The sequence below is a fragment of the Arvicanthis niloticus genome, chromosome X (genome assembly GCF_011762505.2).
Source record: "Arvicanthis niloticus isolate mArvNil1 chromosome X, mArvNil1.pat.X, whole genome shotgun sequence".
Classification (NCBI taxonomy): domain Eukaryota; kingdom Metazoa; phylum Chordata; class Mammalia; order Rodentia; family Muridae; genus Arvicanthis; species Arvicanthis niloticus.
Genome location: NC_047679.1, coordinates 17,092,915 through 17,109,509, shown reverse-complemented (window position 1 = coordinate 17,109,509; position 16,595 = coordinate 17,092,915). Strand labels below are relative to the sequence as shown.

Sequence of the window (16,595 nt, the reverse complement as noted above, 5' to 3'; positions counted from 1 at the left end):
TAAGGGAGGTTTTAAGACCTGTTTAACAAAATGGAACTTATGTCTCCTACTGTTAACAGCGCCATAGACTGTAGGAGAGAACTATCATTCTGCTATGTAGACATAGCATTAAACACTCCCTTAAGTACTTGTCTTTATAACCATAGGTTGGTGCATCTCTTAACCCTCATCAAAAAAGCTTCTTTTGTAATAGATAGCAATTAACACAGTGATCTACAACTTTTAAGCATACAGAAAATAGGAAACTTCTAAGTTTTCACCCTTAAATAGAACATTGATATCACACCTCTTCTTTCCCAAGTTCATTGATCATTGAGGTAGTAAATGACTATAGTGAAACTGATTTCCAGACAGGACAGGGCAGTTGAAGTCACAGTAGCTTTGACTGTATACACAAGATCAAGCCACACAAATCCCAGCATAAATGGAAGACAGTTTCACAAAGAAGCTGTTGGCAATCAGTGGCTGCTGGGAGAGGAGAGTCAGTTTTCTTTCAAGATATGGCCATTGAAAGGCTGCCCATGCTCCAGTAGATAGTCCTACACCTATGCACATGCTAACAACACTAAGTGAACTCAGTAGTTTTAAAAGACAAAACAAAACATAAAATTGAGAAGGAATAGTGGAGGAATGTGGGGTAGATTTGATGAAAACACAAGTATGTATAAAATTCTCAAACAATAAAAAACAAGTTTAGAAAGCACATCATTAATTTTGTTATTGCATCTCTGTCTTAGCTAGGTTTCTACTGCTATGATATACACCATGACCAAAAGCAACTTGGGGTGAAAGGATCACTTTCCCCTCACAGCTTATAGTCCACCATTAAAGGAAGTCAGAGCAGAAACTGAAGCAAGAGACCTTGGAGGGGAAAACACTACTATTGGATTGCTCCCCAGACATTCTCAGCATGCTTTATTATACAACCCAGGACCTCCTGCCAAAGTAGGTGGGTGGGTGGGGCACATCAATCATTAATCATGAAAATGCTCCAGACTTGCCTATAGGCCAATCTGATGGAGGCATTTTCCAGTTGAGATTCCCTCTTCCCAGAGAAAAATTGCCAACCAACACAGTCTCCAGTGACTGTGTTAAATCCACAGCTTTATGTGTGTGCCTCAGCTATGTTTTATGTCTTAAATAATATCATTTAAGCATCTTTCAATTGGTAGCACTGTTAGGGATAAGGAGAGAAGAGACTCTAGTCTGGAAGTATCTGCTTTAATAGAACCTCATAGGCTGAGTAGCTTAGAAACAACAGACATGGCTTGCTCCTGTTTCTAGAGACTAGAAGACCAAGGTCAAAGTGTGGCAGATTCAGAAAAGTGCTTCATAAATGGCACCTTCTTGTTGTGTGTTCACTTGGTAGAGGAGGCAGGAAGTTCTCTACTGTTCTTTAATAAAGACACTAATGCTATTCATGAGGCTCAATTTTTAAGACATCAGAAAGAAAGGCTGAAAGATCTCTATGAATTTGGTACCAGCTTGGTCTACATAGTAAGACCCTGTCTCAAAAAAAAAATCAACCTAAGAATTTGGGTACATATACATAGGTTTGTTGTTTTGTTTTTTGTTTTTTTCACTACAGAAAAAGCAGTAAGATGACATGTGTGGTAAACTGTATTACATTTTCTCATGCTAGTCAGTTTAAGGTGCTGTAGCTTCTCAAATCACTAGAAGTACAGTGAACATAATGGGCTTCATAGTAAAAGTGTATTACACTGGGGCTCAAGACCTCTGTGAGTCTAGGAAGTGGCTTTTTGTCCTGGTGAATATTGGTTCATTTGTGTTCTCTCTCTCTCTCTCTCTCTCTCTCTCTCTCTCTCTCTTTCATTCTCTCCCCCTCTGTGTGTGTGTGTGTGTGTGTGTGTGTGTGTGTGTGTGAGAGAGAGAGAGAGAGAGAGAGAGAGAGAGAGAGAGAGAGGGAGGGAGGGAGGGAGAGAGAGAGAGAGAGAGAGAGAGAGAGAGAGAGAGAGACTAGCCAGAAATTCAGCATCCCTCCTGCCTCAGCCTCCCTAGTACTAGGATTACAGGCATGAGTTGCTATGTCTAGCTGGAAACTTGTAGTTTTTAAACTGTTTGCCCTGCATGAGTCACTGAGACTAACACAGAACATGTGAGTTCCCGGTATACTGCTATACTGCATGGTATCCCTCACAGGGTGGCTTTAGGTATCAATATGTGGGAGACACATGGAACACATGACAAAGCCTCAGAGTGGAACCCATGGGTAGAGGCGCTCAGTAATAATTCTAACCATAGCAACTATCAATATGTCTTTTAGGGACATGGAGGAACACTCAGGCACTGCTGGTATGCAACAACCTACTTTTAGATTTGTGGTAATTCTGTCCACTGATGATTCTTCCTACAGAGAGAGCATTAATAAATGGTGCTTGATGCATTTGTATTGCCTTCTGAATAAAAACAAGAAATCAAGGAGTATAGCCATAGCTCAGGCGATAGAACATTTGTCTTCCCAGTGCAAGCCCTTGGGAGTTCAATGCCCATTTGTATAAGAAAGCAAAAATGAATATTAAACAGGTCTCATCATTCAGGGTCTCTTCATCCAATACCTATAGGTGTGTGGCAGAGTTTGAGTTGGACTGCTAGGTGTTCAGAGACCATGTAAAGGGTCAAAGACACTTTCCAACCTCTGCCTTGTCTTTCTATTTGGGGGGGTTAACAGTGAGTCTTTTGTGCTGGGATCCCTGTGTGAATCATGGGTGGAAATCTCTACATGTCAAGATTTCAAAGGACAGCCCTTGTCTTTGCAGAATCGAGCGGGTGATGGAAAACAACACCACTGTGAAGATGGTGCCCATAAAAATCGTGCACTCAGAAAGCCAGCCTGAGAAGGAGAGCCGCCAAAGTCTCGCATGCCCAGCCGAGCTGCCTGCGCTACCCAGTGGGCTGGAGAGGGACCAGATCAAGACACTGAGTACATCAGAGCAGTGCTATTCCCGCTTCTGCGTGTACACACGACAGGAAGTGGAAGCTCCTCATAGAGCCCGCCCTCCAGAGCCCCGGCCACCCAGCACCCCTGCACCTCCTGTCAGAGATAGCTGTTCTTCCCCTCCCTCACTCAACTATGGGAAGGTCAAGGAGAAGACCGTGGATGACTTGAAATCTGAAGAATTAGCCAGGGAGATTGTGGGAAAGGACAAGTCTTTGGCTGACATCCTGGACCCCAGTGTGAAGATCAAAACTACCATGGATCTGATGGAGGGAATTTTTCCCAAAGATGAGTACCTTCTAGAGGAAGCTCAGCAGCGGAGGAAGCTGCTCCCCAAAGTCCCCTCACCCAGAGTCACAGAGGACAAGTAAGTAGATGGCACACCATGACTGCTTGTAGTCCCTATCTCATAGGCTAAGCAGTGAAAGAAGGGACTTAGGGGTATATTGGTTTTCATGATTGCTTCTGTGAGGAGGTGATGGTTTTCCTTGGGGTCCTCAAACTTAGCACTGTTTGGTAAGGTTTAAAATGACCACACCTGGATTTAGCAGAGGCAAGATGATGCCCATTGCAGCAGCTAATGTCCTTAACTTAAATCTGACATTATTGTGGCAGTACCCACAAATCCTCTCCAGTTTTGTGTATCATACTGGAGAATGGGGCACTCCTGCCATCTAGTGGAATGACAGTAGGTACTACTAAAGATCTTACAGTGTATGAGACAGCTTGTCATTTACTGATGAGGCTGTCCATCCCATCACCTGTCTTGTGCCCATCATCTAATCTCTGTATTTAAAAATTTTGAAATAGGGTCCCTCTAAGAAGCTTGGGCTCCCTTAAACTTGATCTTGCTACCTCAGCTTCCTGAATGCTAGATTTATAGGATCTATCACCACACCTGTCTATCTCTCTCCTACCCCATTCTTGATAAATATTGAAGTAGAACTAAGTTCTCTTATATACTAAGTAAATTTGTCATCACTAAGTTTATAAGCCACACCTGTTTTATTTTGTTTTGGACAAGTTAACTGGACTGGCTTTGAACTCAAAATCTTGCTGCCTTAGATTCCTAAGAGTTGATGTTGCACATGTGTGCTACCACATTTGGCTGTTTATCTTAGGTTGGTCTGTACAGCTATCATGTAATCTTTACATATATTTAATCTGTGTGTCTTTTGTCTACCTGCCTTTCACCTACTTTTGAAGCACATTACAAATCTGCCTCTAGTCAAAGAATGGTACATTGAACAGCATTTTCTTTCATTAGAGATGTTTTTTATGTGTTTAAATTTCAGTTACCTAGGGGCTGAGGATACACCTCAGAGGTAAAGTATTTACCTAGAATGTGTAAGGCCTTCAATGTAAGCCAAATCACTAATGGGATAAGAAAAGCAATTTTGCTTCTACAGGAGACATGTGATAGTGTCTAAAGACATTTTTTCTTTGCTGTATCTGGGGGCATGTACTTGGTATCTAATATATGGAACCCAAAGGTTCTTTTCAAGATTAAACAGAGCGTAGGATAGCCCAACACATGCATAAGCGCAGGCACACACACATTTTAAAAACTTTAAACCCTGTAACCTGGGTTGTGAATATATAGCTGGGTATGAGAGTACTTGCCCAGTATGGCAAGATCCATAGTTTCCAGCTTACTACTGAAAAGCAATGGCAGTAATGAATAACAGTCTGTGACTCTTGTATTAGTGGGAAAAGTTTTTTTTTTTATTTTTTTTTAAATATTTTGGGTTTAGCCAAAAAGAAGGCTATTGTTTTCTCATTTCCCTGGCTCTTGTCCTTCTCTCAGTGCCATTTGTTACAACCTAGTTGCTAAGTTCAAAGAGTGTGCATGTGTCACAGCTGAATAAATTTTGGCCTCTTCACCCAGGAAACAGGACCCAGGTGTGCCAGGGGTTGTGTCCTTGGCTACCAATTCCACCTATTACAGCACATCAGCCCCCAAGGCAGAACTGCTTATCAAGATGAAGGACCTGCAGGAGCCTGAGGAGTATTCAGCAGGTGACTTGGATCATGACCTTTCCATTAAGAAGGTAAGAAAGAGAAGCCCACAAGTCCGACATCAACTCAATAGCTCCAACTCACAGCTATTAAGGTAGCTGTGGCAAGAGACTCATTTAAGGCCAGGAGTTCTGGACCAGCATGGAGGAAATAACAAGATCTTATACAAACAAAATTCCCTGTCTTCTTAGCTTGGTGATTAATGCCTTTAAATCCCAGCACTGAGAAGGCTAAGGCAAGAGAGTGACAAGTTTGAGTCAATCTATGCTGCATGGTAAGTTCAAGGCCAGCCTGGGCTTCACAATGAGATCTTTCTTCGAAAAAATAAAATAAAAACAAACAACTGTTTCCTCAAAATTGTATACTGGGTCACTGAAAAGTAGTAGGACAACTCATTTGTCACCTCAGCAGAGACCTTAAACAGTATCTCTGAGGGCATTTGTGCTTGCTTTTCATAGAAACATGGCATGTATAAGCTTTTCATGCTTAATTCTTTTCTAACCCTTCCACAAAACCCTGAGGATCCAACTGTAGGCAGACTAGAGAAAAGATCTCTTGGTAAGGAACCTTGTGTTCTCATAGGAATTATGTAAGGCCACTACCGCCACCACAGCAACAACAAAAAGATGTCTAACATAGGCTTGGTAAACCTTACCTTTCTGCCTGCTTTTGGAGATAGGTATTATTGAAACATAGCCATGGTCTGGAGAGATGGCTCAGTGGTTAAGAGCACTGACTGCTCTGCCAGAGGTCCTGAGTTCAATTCCCAGCAACCACGTGGTGGCTCACAACCATCTGTAATGGGATCTGATGCCCTCTTCTGGTGTGTCTAAAGACAGCTGCAGTGTACTGATATAAATAAAAAAATAAATAAATCCTGAAACATAGCCGTTTTACATATTGCCTGTCACTGACCATATAACCTACAAGGAGTAAAATATCTCCTCTCTAGCCCCTAATGGGAATAAGTTTGCCAACCCCTGTTATTCTATATCAGTTATCGGACAGTTGGAACAGGGTGAATGAATAGAAAGATAAATGCCTGATTGTAGAGACCCAGAGCAGTGCCAGAAATGAGTGCTGAATGAGGGAAAAGTGAAGTAGGTGTAGATGCCCTGTGGCACGAGTTTGGTGGTCTTTGGGAGAAGCAGTTTTGGTGAGGCTTCAGCTTTGTGAACTAGGAAAGAAGTTTGGAAATTAATTCAGGATCACATTATGTGGCACCCATGGCAGTCATTGCAAGGACAGTGTTCTCTCTCTTGCTGCCAACCTGGTAATTTGAAAGATAGCATAAATTGATCTTAATTACCTTAGAAATGTTAGGAAAGGAGAATCTTGAACTATTTATACATTTAAATCAGTGTAGAGAATGATACATTTTGGATTCTGAGAATTAAATATGGAGAAGGGTGTTTGGTCTCTCAAGAAACTTTGAATTAGAGTATTATGTATTTTATTCTAGTTGTATGTCCATATTTTTAAAAACATCAACACCTTCAGTTTTTGTCCTCATAAAAGAGAAATTATAGAATTTGAAGCATTTTAATTTAGGCCACACTATATATACAAAGAACTACTTTCTTTACAGTTAGGCCTTGTTATTTCATATTGCAATGCATTTAGAAGTGCATACCCTGGCCAAGAACATAGCCCATTGGGAGAATGCTTACCTAGAGTGTATTAGACCCTGGATTCATCCTCTAACACTACCCTGCAAAGTATATCAAAATATCTTTAAAACACAGCTGTGGTGGCACATATCTATAATCCTAGCATTCAGGAAGAAGAGGAAAGTGGATTAGCACAAGTTTAGGGTCAGTCTGGGATACATAGCCAGCTTGTACACCATCCAGAGCTACATAGCAAGTCCATCTCAGAAATGCCACCCCCCAAAAAAAAACTATTTAAAAAGTGATCTCAACCACCTTTGTCTGTAGTGTTCTACCTATTTGCTCTGAGAGGCACCAGGTGCTAGAATACTGTATCACTAGAAGCAACTACTTTGGGTCTGAGTGAATCACAGTTTGAACATTTTTTATTATATTTTATTTATTCATTTTTGGACACAGACTCATGTTATATATAGTCCAGGCTGGTCTCTAACTTATTGTCCTCCTGCTTCAGCCTCCTGGGTTCTGAGATTTTATATCTGCAACAACACACCCAGCCAGACTTACATTTTTAGATAGTAAAGATTAATTTGGCCATTCATCCACCCCATTCTTGGGATGAAAGTACTCTACCTATAAACTACATCCTAATCCTCCTTTTAATTAAAGCAAAAAAGTGTGTGCATCAGGGGTGGGGTTCTTTGTATGTACTGTACACAGTTGTATTTGATATACTTACTTTAGTTTTTGAGACAGAATCTTGTTACATAGCCTTGTCTGGTTTGTACTTCATATGTAGCTCAGGCTGGTCTCTTACAATCTTACTGCCTCAGCTACCTCAGTGCTAGACAAACATGAACAACTATATCCAGCTCCATGTTTTATTTTTACTTTTGCTCTTTGAAAATCAGTGCTTGATGACAAGAGAGATGGCTCTTAGGTAAAAGTTCAGAACACACATAAATGTATAATGGGTGTGGCAATCTGCCTGTGATTCCAGTGCTTAGGAGACAAAGACAGGGACTCCACAGAGCAAGCTGACTAGCTAGAATAGCCAATTCATCATTATCTGGTTTCACGTGAGAGAACTCGCTTCAGTATAAAACATCAATCAAGAATGACACTCATGCCAATCTCTGGCCTTCACATACATGCATGCACACTATATACACATACAGTGGAGTCAGGGTATACCCATGGTCCTAGCACTGAGGTTGAAGCAGGAGGACCATAAATTGTGGGCCATCCTGGACTATACAGAAAGACTATCTCAACAACAGTAACAATAAAACACCAGAAACAAAATTAGTGCTTTAAGGTTAGGGATATACCTCAGTGACAGAGTACATGCCTAACATGTAAGAAGTCCGGGGTTTGATCCCCAGGACTACACACAAAAATAAAAATAAATGAGACTTATTTTTTCAATCAGTGGTTCTCAACCTTCCTTTTTTTAATTTAATTTTATTTTTATTGGATATTTTATTTACATTTCAGATGTAATCCCCTTTACCCCCTACCCAGGAACTCCCTATCCACTCCCTCCTCCTGCTTCTATGAGGATATGCCCCCACCCACCCACCCACTCTCACCTCTCCACCCAGGATTTCTCCCACACTGGGGTGTCCAGCCTTCAATGGACCAAGAACTTCCTTGTCAGTGGCAGCCCTGCTTATACACTGAAGGCCTAAAATCAGCAATAGGCCTGAGATACATTTTTTCCCTTACTTCTTTTAGTATTTTTTCTTTGTTTTGTGCATTTGATGTTTTGATTATTATGTGACAGGAGGAATTTCTTTTCTGGTCTAGTCTATTTGGGGTTCTGTAGGCTTCTTGTATGTTCATAGACATCTCTTTAGGTTAGGGAAGTTTTCCTTTATAATTTTGTTGAAGATATTTACTGGCCCTTGGGAATATCTTCACTCCTTATCCTTAGGTTTGATCTTCTCATTGTGTCCTGGATTTCCTGGATGTTTTGTGTTACAAACTTTTTGCATTTTGCATTTTCTTTGACAGTTGTGTCAATGTTTTCCATGGTATCTTATGCACATGAGATTCTCTCTTCTATTTCTTATATTCTGTTGGTGATGCTTGAGTCTATGACTCCTGATCTTTTTCCTAGGTTCTCTATCTCCAGGGTAGTCTCTCTTTGTAATTTCTTTATTGTTTCTACTTCCATTTTTAGATCCTGGATGGTTTTGTTTAATTCCATCACCTGTTTGAGTGTGTTTTCTTGCAATTCTTTAAGGGATTTTTGTGTTTCCTCTTTAAGGGCTTCTACCTGTCTACCTGTGTTCTTACCCACTGCTCTGATTGCAGTAGTTCCTCTAGGATAGCTCAGGATATGGTGTCTTCACGGGAACAGACCAGCTAGGTGTCTGCCCTAGCCAAAAGGAACAAATGAGGGGCGGAAGGGGGGCTTTCAACCTTTCTAATGCTATGACCCTTCATACAGTTCCTCATGTTATGGTGACTCTCAACCATAAAATTATTTTCATTGCTACTTCATAACTATAGTTTGCTACTGTTAGGAATAGTAATGTAAATATCTGTTTTCCAAATGGTCTTAGGCAACTCCTGTGAAAGAGTTATGCTATCCCTCAAAAGGAGTCACAACCCATAGTGTGAGAACCACTGCTTTAAATGGCTTGTGTAGCAGGTGGGCTATAGTGTTATTGTTCACTGGTCTATGTGAAGAAGATGGGGTTCTAGAAACAAATGCCTGGTGGTATCTGCATAGCAACATGAATGTGCTAAATTCCACATTACCACACACTTAAAATGGTTAAAATAATAGGTCTATATATCTTAGTGATACATGCCTAGGATGAGTAAGGCCCAACGTTATATCACCAGCACTGCAAAAAAAGTGAAAGTTGAAATGGTTTATGGCACACATAATTTTCCATAGTAACTTAAAAATTTGTATTCTGGTTAGATCGAAGGCAGTAGATTACACTGAAAGATGTCTCAGAACATCGCTGACATTCCCTTTACATATGTTACTTTCACCTTTTTGTGATGAGATACTTGACAGACAACTTTAGAGAAGGACAATTTCTTGTTAACCATGGTTTCATAGACTGAATATTCACATAGTAGGTATGACATGGTGGAGCAGAGCTGTTGAGCTCATCACAGCTAGGACACAGAACAAAATAGTAACAGGAAGAACAAGATGCAGCACCTCAGCTCATGCCCAGTGAGTCAGTCCTCCAACCAGGTTCCACTTTCCACAGTTCCACCACCTCCCAATAGTTTTTTCAAATTTTGAAACAACAGATGGATAAAACCATTAATTAGGTCAGAGCTTCAAGATCCAATTTTCTCTGAAAACAACCTTCTAAAAACTCATTATGACCTGTACTTTATGACTCTGTTAACAAGTTTTCAATCCAGTCAAGTTGAAATCAAGATAACTGTCAGACTTTGTGATCTTTTCTTTTCTTTTCTTTTTTCTTTTCTCTTCTTTTTCCTTTATCTTTGAGACAGCCCTTTCTCTTTGTGTAGCCCTTGCTAACCTGGAACTCACTCTGTAGACCAGGCTGGCCTCGAACTTAGAGATCTGCCTACCTCTGCCTCCTGAGTGTTGGGATTAAAGGTGTGCACCACCACTGCCTAGCTCATTTGTTTATTTTAATGGTGCTGAGCCTGGAACCCAAGAGACCATATAGTTCATATATTCAGTAAGTACAAGCAATTTCTTTTAAGATTTTTTTGGGGGGGTATCCACATACTACAGTACATGTATGGAAGTTAGAGTACAATTGGTGTGAGAATTGAACTCAAGTCATTAGACTTGGCAGCAAGCATCTTTATCTGCTGAGCTACCTCTTTGGCTCATATAAACAAGGAAGCTTATATTTAACCAGGAGGCCTTCTCTTCCCACTGGTTTTGCAAAATCCCCATTATTTGATGATGCCAAGACTAACATACCCAATGTGGCTGAATCCTGCCCAGGTTGTATGTAATTGGGCACCAGCTTGGGCTTCTCCTAACAAGTGTCCCCATGCCTCCCTGTGCCCCACAGCAAGAACTCATCGACAGTATCAGCCGCAAGCTGCAGGTGCTCCGGGAAGCACGGGAGAGCCTGCTGGAGGACATCCAAGCCAACAATGCTCTCGGTGATGAGGTGGAAGCTATTGTGAAAGATGTCTGCAAGCCCAATGAGTTTGACAAGTTTCGGATGTTCATTGGGGACCTGGACAAAGTGGTGAACCTCCTGCTGTCACTGTCAGGACGCCTGGCCCGTGTGGAAAATGCCCTTAATAATTTAGATGACAATCCTTCTCCTGGAGATCGGGTACATGCAAACACATCTGTCTGGGAAATGGGAAGTGGTGAGAATCCTGCAGAGAGGCTATCCTTAAGGTGCTAAGAAAGGCAGCTCTTAGAAGCCTCCTACTATCTGTGCATGGACTGAGTACTATCTAGAGCATGGTGCTGTGATATATCTGAGGTCCATTCTCTTGATTTCCTTTCAAATGACAGAACAAGCTAAGGAGATACAGGGAGTCATGGGCATTATAAGCATGTACCACCATGTGTACCCTCAGTTTTCTTGTACTCAAAAGAAGAGAAGTATCTTCCTTGCTGGTTTTATTTCATAGGTTGTATGTATTTCAATCCAACTCTACATTCTTTGCATATTATAGAACTTAACATTGTTATTTAAGGAAATACCTACCATACTTTCCTACCATTATCTCAGAAGCCTTCAGGCACCTATGTGGTTTCAACAGTCTGAAACTCATTTATAGACCCAAGTAATGTCTGCTTATCTTCTGACTGGAATAAGTTGCCCTTACTGGGCCTTTTTCCATGAAAATATCTTATTTGTTTGTTTTGAGCCTGACAAGACAAGGTGTTCTCTAAAGCTTGTATCATCATGGGCATGCCAAAGAGAGTTTCGGGTTCAGGCCACATTTAGGTAACAACCCCTCTTTCCTGACCTCTTTCTGCCAGTCTCCCTGTGAAGACATTGAATGCATTCATCTCTTCCTTAGCTCCCTTCATCTTGGAGTTGGTACGGCTTCTTATTGTGCATACTCTGTAAACTATAAGTGGTGATTGTGAGTTTTATGTGTTAGAAACATGGTTGTCTGTCTCTCAACCCCAAGCAGGACACTGTACTCCCCACCCCCTCAAACAGGACACTGTATGGAGTTAAGGGAGACTGTTCATTACAAACCTCCCAACAGTTTTGTCCTCTGTGTTTTGTTTTTCTGTTCCTTTCTTTGTCTTTGTAGTACCTATCAAAGAGTATAATTCTTTTCTAGAAGCAATCTTAGTCAGTGTGTGTGTGCACGCCCGCACATGCAAGCACACATATCCTTCTCTCTCTCCTCTTCTCCTTCTCATTCTAGAGATTGAACCCATGATCTCACTTAGACTAGGAAGACTGTACTGCAGAGTTATAGCCTCAATATGAGTTTTGCTTTCTGCCCAGACTCCTGAGTATCTGAGATTACAAGCCTGTGTCCCCAGGTTTACCTTTATTACAGTATTCCCCCATTTCAATTTTGGGACTAAAAGGCACCCAAAGTTCTTTGCCCCTTTGAAGCATGTCAGAACTTTGTAGTTCCTAGTCCCTGATTTTAAGGCAAATGGGAAGAAGGTACAGACAGAGAAAGGAAATTGAGAGAGGGCCTATGAATGGCTTTTTGGGAGGGGCGGGGAAGGAAGAACTGTAGAGAAGGTAACCGCAGTTACATGTGGACCACATTGTAGTCACTCCTATGGGGATCCCATGTGGCTCCAAGGTTTCCATGGATAGCTATGAGATAAGTCTCCAAACGCTGCAGGGCTTTTAAGGGGTTAGCCAGTCTCTGCTTTATTCCTGCCTCAACTGGACTTTCTGTCTTTCTCCCCCTCAACAGCAGTCACTGTTGGAAAAACAGAGAGTCCTAACTCAGCAGCATGAGGATGCCAAGGAGCTTAAAGAGAACCTGGACCGTCGTGAGCGCATTGTGTTCGATATCCTGGCCACCTACCTCAGTGAGGAGAGCCTGGCTGACTATGAGCACTTCGTGAAGATGAAGTCAGCCCTCATCATTGAGCATCGAGAGCTGGAAGATAAAATCCACCTGGGTGAAGAGCAGCTCAAGTGTTTGTTTGACAGCCTACAGCCTGAGAGAAGCAAATGAGAGGCCCATTCCTGCAGAAGGTGGACACCGACCGAGCCTTGAAGATTATCCCTGGGACTACAAGAGTAAACCCAAACCTATTTGCCCATCTCTGGAGAGACACACTCTGGAGCCACAAGGCTAGTAAAAAAGCAATAATGTCCTGCTAGTATGTGATGATTTATTTATGATTTTCATTTCTGTTAGTTTGCTGAGCATAGTTTTGTATCACATGTGATTTCACAGAGTGCCAGGCTTTGCTAGTCAACAAGGGTTCCCTAACCCTCCTTTGCAGCAGTGGCACCACTGTTCCTCCCTTGTGTAGATGCCAAATACATCCCTACAGTGCATGAGAGGAAAGACCCTTGTGATTTAGCCAGGCATGGGCTGCTGTGTGTTCTGTCCTTGTTCATTAAACAGTGTGAGCATTCATCATTCTGTCATCATGACATTCTCTGACCAGTAAAAATCAGTGATGATAATTTATTGATGTGTGGAAAACATGAACAGTTTCCTAGTAGTTAAAACTAACTATAAAATGAACAACCTACATATTGAATTCATTCATTCCAAGATTCAAATTATCACATAACTTGTGTGCATGTTTTGAAACACCCCAGATAGCTAGTATCCCTCTTGTCACATCTTAAATAATTTCTAGCCAAGTGATATTAATTGGTTAAATGTATGTCTACTAATAAAACATTGCTTGCTCTTTATTTCCTGAGACCAATGGAATATTTTGAAGTTTCCTTCCCCAGAAGACTAATTTGTTTGTGTACATAATCTTTAATGATAATCAGTGGCTTATGTCTTTTTTTTTTTGTCTGTTACCATGGGCCACATGCCACGTACCTTAAGACTTAAGACTCCATCCAATAGTCAGAGGTCCTGTGGAGTGACTAGTGCTTACATTTGAAACAGTTTTGTCCTTAACAGTTCAAATGGCAAGATGACAAATTAAGTGTTACTCATTAAAGCTACACTGTCATCCTGTTGGTTTCCAGTTGACAGGTCAGAGATTGGGAAAAGACATTCGTAAATCATGTGTCTGACTTGTTGTTCATTTTGTTTTTACTATTATTTGTTTGTTTTAGAAGAGCCTAACCCAGATCGGCTTCAAACTCCTATGTAGTCCAGTGACCTTGAACTCCTGATTCTCCTGCCTCCACTTTCTGAGTTCTGGGTTTAGCAGCATATCCCACTTCATGGCTTCATATATCTATCTAATAAAGGATATGTATAAAGAACTTCCAACACCCAACAGTAGAAATGGTTTGAAAAAAGTGGGCAAAAGACTTGACTAGACACTTCACCAAAGAAGATATATGTATGGCAGATAAACACATGAAAAATATTCAGCTACCAGTGGCGTGTATAACTTACGTTAAATGTGTGTAGATTTGGTGTAGTTCAAAAGGTGTTTATGTAACTAAATGCATGGTGAGTGATGAGCAAGTCCCCCTGGTGACTTGATATTTAGGCATCACTAGTCTTTGTTCTATCAAGGGATTCTTTAATTTGTATGTTCCCCTGAGGTTGCAGCAGATACAAAGATTTCCCTCTCTTGGCAGTAGCCATACCTTTTCCAAAATACACATGCACACTTTTATCCATGTGTATGTGCATGTGTTCACACTCCCACACACAGGACCAGAATCCATACTTCTTGAGCCAGAGGAATCGACATTGACAGCATAAGCTCTGGTGAAGATGATAGTGTCCTCCATACAGCTGAGTCAAGATGGGCCAGCTTCTGTACTGCAGATCACGGATGGCGTGGTTGACAACCTATCACTGTCAGTCAGAGGAAAGGCTTTGCAAAAGTGTTGATTCCTATTAAATGAAGCTACTCTACCTTTTGAAGTCCCTGATCTGCCACTGCAGCCTCTTTCTCCTTCCACTTGGTCATCCCTTGCTGTGAATGTGGGTCATGTCAGAAAACACAAAGCTGGCTCTCCACAAACTTTCCAAGGAATTGCAGACTATTTTGTTTTTAATTTACAGCAAGCTATTTACCTGTGGTTCTTTACCCCCAAATACAGTGTTGTGAACATTTTTAATGATATGTGTGTAACATGTGAGTAATGGAATTTGTTTGTCTGTAACCTGCCTTTTCATGTTGCTTCAGGATTGTCTGTTATGGGAAACAATATGTAGTACTCTAGCATGCTTGTAATGAAACACATAACAATTTTGACCTTCCTGTTTGTTCCCTGCTTTTGCCTATTCCATGTCTGATCAGCAGGGAACCAAGAATTCCAGAGAGTCCATGTATATATGTCTATGAATTGTGATATTACTGCATAAGAAACAATCTGGTGCTAATGGTTGGTCCTTGGCATGCATAGGCGTGGGCATGGGCACAGCTATGGAACATTCTGTACATATACTGACCTTGCTTGTGGCTTTACACTGAACTCTACCCTGGCAAATATGCACATTCATGCTTGATGCTTACCACTTATCAACAGATCCTCTTGCTTGACTTTAACAAAATAAATAGTGTCTTCAAATGAAAGAAGAATGTCTTTATTTCCTACTGCATAGCTTTGTAAAAAGAATAAAAATACCAGTGCTGGGCATGTAGTCCACAAGAAAGGGTATGAACATAGTGCCCTGAGTTCAAATAGTAGTATTCCTCGTCCAGAAAATATCCTAAGCCAGGCACAGTAGCAAACACTTGCAATTCCAGTCCCTAGAGTGGTGCACAGCTGGACCCACAGCACAATTGTTCCTTCCATGTACCGGTGCCAAACACATCTCTAAAGGGGAATGGTAGATAAAATTCTTGTGGTTTAGCTTGATGCAGGCTGTATTTTGTCCTAAGTCAACAGTGTGACCAGTTATCACATCTGTCATAATTCTATGACCCAGCAAAAAATCAGTGGTAATAATTAATGTGTAGGAATATAAACAGTTTCCTGGTGATTAAAAACAAACTAAAATGAACAATATACATGTCGAATGTACTCAATCAAAGATTAAAATCTTAAGTGCATTAACATACCTACTATGCTATTTTTTAAATTAATGACATTGTCCTTTACACTATCTGAGCAGCCTTTTGATCATTTTAGTCTCCCTCATGGCCATGGCCTGTCTACTGATCTCTTGCAATCTGGCTTACCTCCCACACCTTTTTCTCTCACCTTACTGGGCACATGAAACTAGAAACAGAGTTCTGGGGGGGGGGGGTTGTAGCAGGAGGAGTGGGCCTGGAATACATAGTTAATCTGCTGAATCTGATGTTTGTTGAGCACAAAATGTCTTGTCTGATGGGAACTTTGGTCTGATCAGTGTGTTATTCCCCCACCTGGCTCATCTTGAAACCTCAAGAGCAGCCCATTACTTTAATTCAAGGGTTAATGTTCATTCTTTTTAAAGCATTGTTCTTAACATAATAGTACACCATGTCAAACCTGGTTATCTAGCTTGCCTGATGCCCTGGGTATGCCATCTGAGGATGCATTAGCCCACACTTCCATGACTTAAATCTCTATCTTTATCCACAAATTTAATTATGTTCTTTATGTAGCTACTTGTTGCCTAGCATCTGATGGGACGGGCATTTCCTACTATCTCAGAAGAAGCATACATAATTATGCTCACTTTATTCTTTTCTGACCATGTGCTGCTTAAAGTATCTGTTATGGTTGTTTCTGGTGTTTTGTGTTTTCTTTTTGCCTTGAGTGTGTGTGTGTGTGTGTGTGTGTGTGTGTGTGTGTGTGTACCACTGGAAGCCTGCTCTCTACAGAGACTTGTTGTCCAGAGACCAAAAGAGTGTGTCGGATGCCCTGGGGCTGAAGTTACAAACAGTTGAGTTGAACAGCTTATCTTCTAAGCCATCTCTCCAGTACCTACGCAATTCACCATTTAAGGGT

At 41.2% G+C, this 16,595-nt stretch overlaps 1 protein-coding gene across 5 annotated transcripts in view; it reads left to right on the top strand.

Moving 5' to 3' along the window:
- The window catches only part of Shroom2 (shroom family member 2), a 139,770-nt gene extending 123,398 nt beyond the window's left edge, over positions 1 to 16,372 (top strand). For all 5 annotated transcript variants that reach the window (XM_076918656.1, XM_034485637.2, XM_076918657.1 and 2 more), the window contains 4 exons: positions 2,778 to 3,323; positions 4,845 to 5,007; positions 10,617 to 10,889; positions 12,466 to 16,372. In XM_076918656.1, coding sequence (XP_076774771.1) covers positions 2,778 to 3,323; positions 4,845 to 5,007; positions 10,617 to 10,889; positions 12,466 to 12,732 — 1,249 coding nt within the window. In that variant the 3' untranslated portion in view covers positions 12,733 to 16,372. The remainder of the gene's footprint in view (positions 1 to 2,777; positions 3,324 to 4,844; positions 5,008 to 10,616; positions 10,890 to 12,465) is intronic.
- The last annotated feature ends 223 nt before the right edge of the window (positions 16,373 to 16,595 follow it).